At 39.3% G+C, this 12,445-nt stretch overlaps 1 protein-coding gene across 1 annotated transcript in view; it reads right to left on the bottom strand.

The window, feature by feature from the left end:
- The window catches only part of MAP3K3 (mitogen-activated protein kinase kinase kinase 3), a 51,192-nt gene that overhangs the window by 25,167 nt on the left and 13,580 nt on the right, over positions 1-12,445 (bottom strand). Inside the window, exons 2-4 of the mRNA XM_089532227.1 lie at positions 9,740-9,858; positions 4,933-5,022; positions 1,342-1,382 (exon numbers count right to left, since the gene is read on the bottom strand). Of these exons, the coding sequence (XP_089388353.1) occupies positions 1,342-1,382; positions 4,933-5,022; positions 9,740-9,858 (250 nt within the window). The remainder of the gene's footprint in view (positions 1-1,341; positions 1,383-4,932; positions 5,023-9,739; positions 9,859-12,445) is intronic.

Below are 12,445 nucleotides of genomic sequence, written 5' to 3'. Positions count from 1 at the left end.
ACAGAACATTCCTTGCTTAAATATTTGTGGCTACATCTGGCAACTCTGCTAAATCAAACACATACCAATGCATTTTGAGAGCAAGTCTACATAGCTACATAATTACCACTTGCATACAATTGAGCTTTTCATTTCAGTGGGTATGTAAAACATACACTGCACACCCTACTGGGCACCCCAACTATGCCATTTCAAAGACACCTGCTTCACCAGGAAAAAGGCAAAAAACAACCAAAAAAGCCAGTTGATGTTCAGTATCACTGCACTGTAGATTCCAAATCTCTGTGCTTCTGTTGAACGCTGCATCTATCTGCGCCTACTCGGTCACTGTCGACTCATTATTTTATTAGACATCTAGTCATTTTATTAAACATCCGCTCACCTCTTGATTAGGGCTGTTTATACTGCATGCCTAAATTCCACAATGAATGACAAATAAACCTGATTCTTGTTTTTAAATTTCATTTAAATCTTTATCTCTAGAGCAAGCATCATGTTTAGAGCGTTACTTATGGTGTGATATGGATGCTTTTGTTTATCTGGGGGGAGGAAATAAGCTCCTGTTTACTTTATTTCATTGTAGTTGTTTCTGTTACTCCTCAAACTGCTTGTCTCAGACTGTGACCCTCAAAGAAACAGGACTATTTATATTTAGGAATATCTGCTGTAACCTTCTCTAAGCTGATAGGAAAGATTGGTATGTAAGTACAATAAATTGTTATTTACTGTAAATATATGCACTGGCTCATCGGCTTAGTAATGGAGATGAGCATCACCCCCTATAGTCAGTTATAACTAGACATTCATGCCAAGGGACTACTTTTACCTACATTTAAAGTAAGGGCTAAAGAAAAAGAACAAGAGAGAAAAAACTCTGTCTCGGGTGTATGGTATTAGGTCTATAGGTTAAGCTATCTTCCTATCTCATGAAGGGATATCCCTAGTCCCTGGCTTTCAGATGTCGAGCGCATAGAGGAGATAATCGAAGGGGTGGGTAGTAGAAAAATATATTAAGCTGCAATGAGACAGTACTGTTGTCAAGCAGTTAAGCATGCTACTTCTACTTGGCTTTTAAGTAAGTTTGGAAGTGAAGGGAATTCCTTTCCTAGGAAGAGCTAGCGCTTGCTGGTCCTGTATAATTGAGGGGATACTCCACATACCAAATACCTTATCTTCCCCTTTTGAGAAAAATCTGGATGCTCTGGTACATTTTAAATGCGTTAGCAAAATACAAATAACCATTTCATCAAAAATCAGATGTGGTTTAGATTAGGTAGCCAAATTTTTTTTTTGGGGGGGGGGATGTGAAATGCTATGAAATATGTAAAAGGAAATACTTACCGCCTTTCCCCATTATGTTCAAACTTTATCCTCACATCAGTCTGCCAAAGAAAATACAGTTAATTTACTTGCTGAATGCTTGAACTCCTTCTGTTCATTTTATAGTAAAATGATCAGTCCTCTATGACACGATCACAAAGCATCTCCAGAGTATATAGTGTTGCATGATGACAACAGGTTATAGATTTCATCCCTTTGTGCTATCAAAATTAATCTATTTTTCTAGTGGTACACAAATGTGTTCAGTGCAAACAAACTAAAAAAATAAATAAAAGTAACTTGTAGAGGAATCTTTATACTTTCTACATCCTAAATCTATTCCCACCAATGAAGTTTGCCTTGTGACTTCTTCCATAAATAAATGTTTATTTAGAATCTATATCTATATTCCCCTTATATTAAAATACTCAGGGTATTGTATAATAAAACAATGAAGGCAGTAAATAACACCTGTAAAAAAATAAAACATAACTGACAGTTTTGCCAATCCAGAGGAAGTTGAAAGGCCCTCCCTCCATCTTAACCGCTAGCAGTCTGGACTTGGAAGGAGAGAAGAACCAGCAGTATCTGCTGGACTTGATCCCCTTCCTCAATGCCATTCCTTCTGTTTTTGTGTCATGTCTTTTTAGATTATTAACTTTTCCTTTCCTGCAGGTTTACAATCTACAAACTGCCTTGAGAGTCTTTGTGGCTGAAGAGTGGGGAATAGGCAAATACTCTAACTTACAGACATAACTAGAGGAAATGTGCTAATCCAAACTAAATTTAACTGCACATAATCTCATTGAAATGATAAAGACAGTCATGTCCTATTTAAGTCCAATCTGTTTCAACAAGACTTAACTGGAATTAACTGAAAGCTCAGTTTTGAGCTTACACAGCAACAAATTCTTCTGAGATCAAAGGGGCTTGCTTCCAGGTAAGCAGGTACAAGATTGCAGCCTCATTTTGGATCAAACATATGTCAGTTCTTAATGCTTGGAACAATTCAACATTTTTTTTTCTGCCATCCCTTATCTTCATTGCCAACGGAAGACAGTAGGCAAAGAAATCATGGGACAACTAACAGCATGTTCCTCAGATCCTAGTACAGGCTGACTAAAGCCTTTTGTATAAATATTTTCCACATTGCTTCAAAATCATTTCACTTATTATTCCTTTTTTTACCTTAATTCTGCAAGCTAGCTTATCATTAATTGCTATTTGCCATATCTCTTTATACCAATCTTGTATTTGTAGATCTCCCTGATCATTTCACTTTTTTGCTATAATTAATCTCGCTGCTGTTAATAGATTTGTAATTAAATCCTTTATAGCCTGGGTGCAGTTGACCTTATCATATATAGATCTTGTCTTTGGACAAAATTCTAAGTCAATTTCTGTTATTTCCTTTATCTCTTTAAATACTAATTGCCAAAATTTCCAAAGAGCCCTGGTTGCAGCCATTTTTTCCTTGGAGTGGGGTTAAGCAGCCCTCTGCCTCTTCAATCCTGCCACAAAACCTACTTTTACTCTCCCTGGAATGGAAGCTCTTTACTGCTGGCCCATCCACAGTTGTCTGCAGCGGCTGGCTTGTCTTTTCACAGAGAGTGAGAGGAGGCATGGGTGAAGAGTCAGTTGGGGGAGAGCCAAACGTAAAAGGAACTAAGGCGGGTTACAAACCACCAAAAAATACGTATGGAATACGTATTAGGGTTAGGAAGGGGTGGTGCTTCCGCACCCCCCTAACCCTAGTACGTATTCCATACATACAACATGGCGGCGCCCCTTCCACATGGGGGCCGCCATGTTTACATATCGGACGCTGTGCATCCACACGTGTCGCGGCATCTATGACGTCGCGAGTCCGCCCCTGGCACCTCGCGACGTCATAGAGGCGCCGCTTAAAGAAGCTCCATTTTGGAGCTTCTTTTTTGCTCCGCAAGGGAGCCGCGCGGTGTGGCTGCAGCGGCTCCCTTACGGAGCAAACGGTGGCGGAGGCAGACCTCCTCAAAGTGGCGGTCTATAACCCGCCTAAGGCAGGGAAGGAGAGAAAGTGTGCGTGTGTGTGTATAAATGCTGGACTAGGGAATGTGGAGAGGAAAGGGTATGTGTGTGTGTGACTGGATCAGCTGTTGCGCCCATAGAAATAAAAATTGCCCTGCGCTCTCTCTGCTTCCAGCGGCCCATTCCCAGGCATGGAGGAAAAGTGGGGAGGAAAGTACCAGTATATGTGCATGTGTTTGTTACTGAATGAGCTGCCATCATTGGCTTTACCATACTGACCCATTTATATGCTGACCCAGGATTTGGGGGTCAATTTTTGGGCATACATTTCTTGACTTAAATACAATTATGCTTCTGGTTTTTATGTTAATTTTATACTGTTTCAAATAGATGATTTTAACTGTTTTTAAATTCTTATCGTAAAATTTTAGAAATGTTTTTATCTTGTGAGCCACCTTGAGTGCCTTTCTGGGAGAAAGTCGGCACAAAAAATGGAACAAACAAACAAACAGTATAAAGACTTTTTGTCAAAACTAAACTTAAGATTTGACAGTCTTAGGCATTCTGAAGAAATGACACATGTAATAGTACCAACTCTGGTGTGAACCACACGTAGTGTGAAACTACACGTAATGTAAAACATGCCACTTGAAGCTGTATGTATCCTTTTCTAAGGCCTGTTACAGACTGCCAAAATAAAGCTGCTTCGGGTCTCTTTGGAGGTATGCTGTTTAAATGATGCGTGGGTCCTAAGAGTCCAGAGGTCGCACCAAAGCCACACTCCATTCTTGAGCACTGGAGTGCAGCTTTTGGTGCAGCTTCCAGATTCTTAGGGTGCATGCATCATTTAAACAGCATACCTCCAAAGAGATCCGAAGCAGCTTTATTTTGGCAGTCTGTAACAGGCCCAAGTTAAAAATTAACAACATATGTAGAGTGGAAATGGAAGTTTAATGAGATAAAATCAGAGGCCACTGAAGAGCTGTATTCTATCTTCCTCTGTGACCTCTGAGGAGGCAGGAGAAGACGGATCACGTGGTGATAGCTACTTGGCCCAGGAACATTTGAACCTTTGGAGAGAGAGCAATACTGCACTCCATTCTTTTGCATCAGAAGTACTGGATGAATTGGAGAGGGAATCTGATTAAGGGCACTTCCCTCTGCTACCCTATGGTACCACGGAAAGATTACTAGATTGCTGTAAAACTGGTTCATATCATCTTGGCTGAAAGTCTCAGGAAAGCGAGAAGACAGACTCCTCCATTAGCTTTCTGCAGTAAACCATCCATCACCTCCACATTTCCCATGATGTGATATACAAGACTGGTAACCTTGCATTCTATTTTAAATATCTAGTTTTACCATGGAAGAGCGTAGAGTTTCTTTTCAGTACATTGCATTTGCCTGCATTTCTGTCTACGCTGAGCAAACAGCTTGAACGAATTTTGTTTTCATCTTAAAACTCTCCAATTAAAAGTTACTTGGACTACTTCAACTACTACTGAATGCCACTAGCAGAAAAATATGTTCATATGCTGTCTTTTCTAGATCACAGTATATATATTAACTTCTTGATTTCTGACTGGCAGTACCTAGGCTGCTTACCTGAGCCCGTTTGTCTTCGCCAGCCCGAACACATTGATTTGTTATTGCAGGGTTGCTCAAGACAGCTGGGTTGCTGGTACTGTGTTTTTTCTTTAAAAAAAGAAAAAGAAAACACAAGATGACATTTATAAAATGAAAATGGGATGTTGGACTCACAATGATGTTTCTTTCTGCACAGAGGGCAGGAGAATAGGCAGTGAAGCCTTAACTCCTCATCCAGTAGAAAGCATGATGCTGAAAATTACTTGCCCTCTTTTCTTACTTTGAATTCGTTAGGTTCTTATTCACAGACCACATTTCATCACCAGATTCTCAGGAAGAAATGTAATTTAAAGTACAAAATATAATATAAATTCACAAAAGCGCACACACAGTGGCCATACCTGTCAATCAAGTTATAAATATGTTGGAACACATGGGTAATTTATTTTTAAAATGGCATTGCCAGGTACCTGAAAGTCAAAATTGGCACCAGGCAAGTTTCTCTGGTGAAGGTGGTACAAATAATCACAAATAGAATAGTTACAAATCCAATTCCTTTCTCCTGGTTCTAACACAACTTGGATATGGGATTCACTAAGAAGCCCTCCACACAAATGAAAGGCATAAATGTTGGCGTGCATCCCAACACTGACATTAGAGGTGGGCAATGTGTGGTTTCCAGATGCTGCTGGACTGCAGCTCCACCAATCCTAGCCTGCACAGCCAATAGGAAAGATGGCTGGGAGTTGTAGCCAAAACCATCTGTGCTTCATTTGTCAAATCAACTTAAACCATAAATTCCTGTGGTTTAAGAGCCCAAAGGGCTTTACCAGAGCAAAACAACAGGTGATCCATAAACAAATCTGCCAGGAACATTATTACTTTTTTGTTGACTCCTTCTCAAAGGTTGCCTCCTCAACTGCAGAAATAATACAGTTGAACACCGCTTTAACTGCCATGGCTCAATGCTATGGAATTCTGGGATTTGTGGTTCTGTGAGTGTTTTAGCCTTCTCTGTCAGAGAGCTCTGGTACCAAAAACAAAGAGTAAAGCTAAAGAAGAATATTGAGATCTCTTTCACACTACATTGTTATAGCACTTGGATCCCACCTTACCTTTCTCGGCTGCATCCTATGGAATACTGGAGTTTGTGGTTTCATAAGTATTTAGCATTCTCTGCCATGGAATATTAAATATGCATCACCAAACTACAAATCCCAAGATAACATAAGATGCAACCATGACTGTTAATGTGGGATCAAAGTACTATAATGTGTGATATGAAAAAGACTTACATCAACAGCAACAATTTACAGATGGATAATTCAGGAGGTCTATGGTAGAGGCATTAGCCACAGGGTGGGTTGGGAGATGGAATTGAAAAAGGAAATTCCTGAATCAGACTGGTTTAAAATATGGAGTTCACCTCCCTTCCAATCCAGATTAGTTCTCATAAAGGAAAACATCTTAAAAATAACACACAGATGGTATCTCACCCCTATGCAATTAGTTAGGATCACAAAAACCACTTCACTCAAGTGTTGGAGTGGGTGCAGCACTAATGGGGCCTATATACTGTACATATGTGGTTAGAATGTCCCAAAAAACAAAACATAGGGTGCATTTTTTGCCCAGGTCTACTACTTCTTTCACTATTCATTGCAGAAAACAAAATGTTTAAACACAAAGCTTTGATCATCTTCCTTATAGCAATAGCCAGATTGGAAATTGTTGAGAACTGGAAAACTAGAAAAATTGGTGGAGGAAAACCTGGGACATATGGCTGATGGAGAAACTCACAGACAATATAAGGAAGTCAAAAGGACAAATTGGAAAATCATCATTTACTGAAAAACGGTTCCTTTTCATAGAGTACATCAATGATAATTTGCTTCAGATACAACCTCCACACCATCATCAAGTATTCTGGAAAGGCATTCTACATGAAGATTCAGCTGTGTCAGGATCTGATTAACATTAGAACCTCATTAACAATGTGGACCTTTTAAAGTTTCCTCAATACCATTCTTCCACATTATCATATCCATATCATTATTGAGTTGTTATTTTGTTATTAATAACTGTTAAGATAATGGTTGCTGTTTTTAAATGTTGATATTTTATACAATTCCTGAATTGTAATACAATAAATTTTGACCAAAAAAAGGACATATCAATCACAGTGGCAAAATACAATCTAAAGAAGAATCCTGTAGAAATTAAAAGACCATGTAAAGAACAACCTTACACTACTAGGCCTAACAGTCAGGGAATCAGAAATATGGATTGAACCCAGAGATATTACTAAGAAATAATGCTAAAAGACTATATCTGTAGTCAAAAGGAAGACAAGTCTCTTTGCTTGAATAATTAAACTTTTCAAATACTTAAGGACAGATTAAAAGAAAAAGTAAAAGTTGGCAGAAGTCATGTCAGAATTCTGAACAGAACTGTCCAACAAACTGTACAAACAGACAAAGGGAACAATAAAATTTAAAAAATCCAAAAACAAAACTACAAAACGAGAAAAAAAAAGAAAAAAGAAATGATGAAAAGATGAAAAAAAGAAAAGTAGAAAAAAACCCTCTTAACTGAGGCTATTGTCCTTTGAGCATGTCATCAGATGACACGAGTCACTGGAAAAGATGATAATGCTTGATAAAGATGAAGACAGTAGGAAAGGAGGAACATGGATTGACTCAATGAAGCCTGCTGGCTGAGGAGAAACAAGCCGGGAAGGGGAGGACTGAGTCCAGACCTCGCCTCCTCGGCTTGGTTCTCCTCAGCCCACAGGGAGGGCCCAGTCCTCCGCTTTCCGGCTTGGTTTTCATCAGCCTGTGGTGAGTGCGCGCACTCCCTTCTGGCTGAAGAAAACGAAGCCGGCCATTATCCGATGTTCCATGCTTCTTCGTGAGCGTGCATGCGCGCTCACAAGGAAGCATGGAACACGTTGGATAATCCAGAACGTCGGATAACCAAAGGTTGGATAATCGAGACTCTACTGTACACGGTTGCTTTGGACTGATTCTGAATTGGTGAATTGCCTAAATAACGTGAAATAAGGGGTCTTCTTCTTCTTGGCTTTACTTCGCGAACAAAGATTCAGGAAGGACTCATCCGTTCTTTCTACAAGTGCGTTGATGATGTTGGATGTATCCTTTGAGCCTGTGCAATGGATTTTTCTGGTGGAGCGCAGTGTGCACAGAACTGGCATCACCCTTTAAACCAGAGGTTCAACTGCTGAGGCCTTGACAAGCATGGACGGTGGCAGCGAGGTCCTCGGGTCGTAGGTTTGATTAGAGTTTCCTTCTCTTAGATGGTTGGCCTTACAGGGTTAGATGAGCACCATCTGCCCGGGTTTGGGATTAGAGTTTTCCTTCTCCTAGGATGGTTGCCATAAGGCTAGAGAGCCCATCCTGCCCTTTGGTACTCTTGGTCAGACCCTTCGGTTGTGACCTGTCTGGCATGGGAGGCCCTAGCGGTGGCTATTATACCACCGCCAGCATAGCTCAGAACTTCATTAGGGTACGCAAGCCTCTCCCCCACATAGTCAGAGCATAGCTGGAGAGGAATATGAGGCCGGAAGATGACAGTTAAGGAGGGAGGAGCATCTTCCTTCAGGCTATCCCTGGTGAAGCTGGGTCTGCCTGATCACTCCCTCTCAGGCTGGAAGATCGAAATAAGGGGTAATGAATGCATAAATAACGTGAATTGCCTACATAACGTGAAATAACAGGTAATGAATGAACAAATAACATGAATTGTCTAAATAATGAGAAATAAAGGGTAATGAATGAACAGATAACATGAATTGTCTAAATAATGAGAAATAAAGGGTAATGAATGAACAGATAACATGAATTGTCTAAATAATGAGAAATAAAGGGTAATGAATGAACAAATAACGTGAAACAAGGCAAAACCACGGGAACCAGAAGCAAGCCCCGCGGGAAGTGTAAAAAGGTCACGATCCGATTCTGCCCTCACTGCGCATGTGCAGGGATGCTAATTTGAATTAATATGATAATTTCTTTTGCATTTGCACTACTTTGGCTCTGGGATGGGCGCTATGTTCTTCTGTGGTGTGATAGCCATCCACGTACTTATGTTCTTTTCCGAATTGGCCCTACTTTCTTTTCTTTGAGAGACATTCCTCCTGTGTGATAACATCCAGAGAGAAATAAAAGGGAAGAAAAATGAAAGGCAATGGAAAAAATTCACCCTTTAGCAATTTAGATGATGATGGACACTCCTTTGTTGTGTTTTTAAAACAGAGGTTAGATGGTCATCTGCAAGCTGTGGCTCTCTCACACCACCAGTGAATTGGTTTGCAAGCTGTGGCTCTCCCACACCACCAGTGAGTTGGTTTGCAAGCTGTGGCTCTCCCACACCACCAGTGAGTTGGTTTGCAAGCTGTGGCTCTCCCACACCACCAGTGAGTTGGTTTGCAAGCTGTGGCTCTCCCACACCACCAGTGAGTTGGCCTGGGTGATCCTTGGAGTCTCTTCCAGATCCACAATTCTATGTTAATCCTGAGCAACTACATTCAGAAGCATGCCAAATAAAGAATAAGAATCCCTATTGAAACCATAATCAGTTCAATCAAATGTATACATTCTGATTTCTAGATACAAAGACCATACACAGAAAACCAGTGCCTGGCACTCTCTTCTTAACACTTTTTGGCTCTTTAGTAGGTTGAAGATGAATAGAGAAAATTCTCAAACATTTGTACAAAATGTTATGAAATCCATTTGGCTCAGCATATCAGATCAGAAACAGCCAAGTAAGAGAAGTAAATCTACAGTTATCAGGCGCATACTACCTGTCTGTTGGAATGACTGTCTTTGTGCTTCATGCTATCAAAACCAGATAATCTGGGACGCCGGCTCATCTGGAGTGCAACCAAGTCCTTCATGATGGAATTCAGGGCCTCCTGTTCATCTGCAATAAAAAGGTGAGGAATCCAGATGAGTGTCCAACCTTTTCTTAGAGTGGGAAGGAGCCTGCCACTGTTTTTCAAAACATGTGCTCACATACATATTTAGGTATTTTAATTTTTCTGTTAGTACCTGCAGTTTATTTTACCTGTTGTAAATAGATATACAAAGTTACAATAAGAACAAAGAGTGCAAAATCCCAGTTCTTCCCAGCTCAAGCTTTATTTGAATTGTTTCCTGCAGACATGCTACTGAATCCTAGCATCAAAAGTCTTCTGTTTCTGCAGCCCTCCTTCACCATCCACCCAATGGCAATTCTGTGGAAAAAAAACACCAAATAAGCCTATAGCTAGATAGAGGGCTGGAAAGGCTTGAAAAGACTTTTTAAAAAGGGGCTTTTTTATCAGAAGCTTTGTTAACTAATGTATCCCTGTAACCACACTGATATAATGCAGCAACAGGATTTTGGAAAATACTGTCAACATAAAATCACAATTAATATTTTTTGTTTTCTCAGTAAATTCTTCCTAGTTTGCCTTGTTTTTCCTTCATTGTTCTGGTCAATTCAGAAAGCAGCTGATGAATCAAGCCACCTTTTAATTTCTATTCTTGCTTTTACAATTTTGGGAGACCTCTGTCCATTCTCCCTTAAAGCTTTTCATTTCTACATTCCTGACATCCTCTTATTATTCTTGTCCTCCATACTATTAATGTGCTAATTGCGGCCTTCACACAGAAATTCTATGGTGGAATTCTATGTCTTATATTAGAACTTTAGTTTCCATTCCATCAATTCAACCCCTTTTCCATACAAAATCTTCTTCAGACTAATAAAACTTCCCTTTGGAACCTTCTAATATCAATAATCACTCTCAGAATATACAGTATTTATAAAACCCTTTCCTCTATTTACCTGATCGGACCCTTAATAAAGGTAAGGCCATATCTTGGTTCAGTGCAGAACCTGGTAAACAGATGACAATATTGGTTCAAGACTATTCTTCATAGCAGCTACACTAGTTGCTAAGTTGCCAAATGAGCATCTTGCTTTATTAGTTACTTGAGACTTCAAATATTCAGTGGGTGGCTGACATCTCAAAGAATACACAGACAATATAGTAAATATAAGTATATGGGCTACTGTAAGTATCTTACACTCAAAGATCCTTATCAACAAGAATGAAGCTGCAAATTTACAAGGGAATAAGCTACAATTAACTTGGTGGAACTTATATCTAGGTACACATAGACCTAAATCCAACTATTACTTTCTTATGTTAAAAGGTGAAACTAGATTGAAGGGTTTTTAAAAAACAGCAATTCTACCTTAAGTTTTTAAGGTGAAATATTTATAGATTGGTAAGATCATCTTTCAAATTTTATTAAAAGAAAACCCTTTGAGAGGTACAAATTTCTCCTTTATTAAATCTTAGGTCATTTTATATAATGACTTGGTGTACATTCCAAGACAAAGATTGGCATAATCAGGTCAGTTTCTCTCTCAGTACAGTCCTCCTTCTCTCATACAAACAAAAGACCAGAACATTCACCACTATTAGTTTTCCTAAAGAGTATGTATATTCGTATGTACCTTCAGGTTGCCTGTTGACTTATGGAGACCCCATGAATTTCATAGCGTTTGCTTAGGCAAGGAATACTCAAATGATAGTTTTGCCAGTTCTTTCCTCTGAAATATAACCTACAATATCTGGTATTCATTGCCTGTTTCCCATGCAAGTACTAATCAGTGCTGACCCTGCTTAGCTTTCAAGATCAGACAGGATCTGGTGTCTTTAGGGTATTTAGGCATATATATATGTATAGACAATTAAACAACTCTTTATGGGGCCTATTGAACTGTCGTCCCTCTTAGAAGGTAACTTCACCATAAGCGTATAGATTAGAAGTTCCAACTCTTGGCACCCTTTTTGTGGGCTGCAATATCACCATCATATTAATATTTTCTTCCCTTCTCTTTCACTATAAAGTTTTATGTTAAATGGATGTGGCACTTAATAGCAGAGACCAAGAAAAATAAAATCAGAGGTTGACTTTTTATTTTAAAAGAATAAAGTTTACTAATTGATACTACAGAAAAACTACACCAAAAAAAATCCAGAGAAGAAGAGTTTGATATTTCATATGCCTCTGAGCTAAAATGAAAAAAAGCAAATAGTGAATAAATTTTGATACACAGTTGTGCAAGTTTAAAAAAAAACTATACTATGTAAACTCCAAGCAATACTGCTATGTCTGGAGCAAATAGTTCTATCTTTGGTTCTCCAGATCTTTTTGGACTTCACCTCCCAGAAACCCTGACAAATGGCCATACTAACTGGGACTTCTGGGAGATGAAATCCAAAATTTATGGAGTCCCCCGGTGGTGCAGTGGTTAAATGCTAGTAACTGCAACCACAAGGTTGTGAGTTTGATCCCAGGCAGGGCTCCAAGGTCCACTTAGCCTTCCATCCTTTCATAGGTCAGTAAAATGAGTCTTGTTGGGGCAATTGGCTTACAGATTATAAACTGCTTAGGGAGTGCTAGTTCACTGATAAGCGGTATAGAAATGTATTTGCTATTGCTATAAAATA

Source organism: Sceloporus occidentalis, unplaced genomic scaffold (genome assembly GCF_023333645.1).
Source record: "Sceloporus occidentalis isolate IW3139 unplaced genomic scaffold, rSceOcc1.0.p SCAF_7, whole genome shotgun sequence".
Taxonomy (NCBI): Eukaryota; Metazoa; Chordata; class Lepidosauria; order Squamata; family Phrynosomatidae; genus Sceloporus; species Sceloporus occidentalis.
This window is presented reverse-complemented; position numbering and strand designations above follow the sequence as displayed.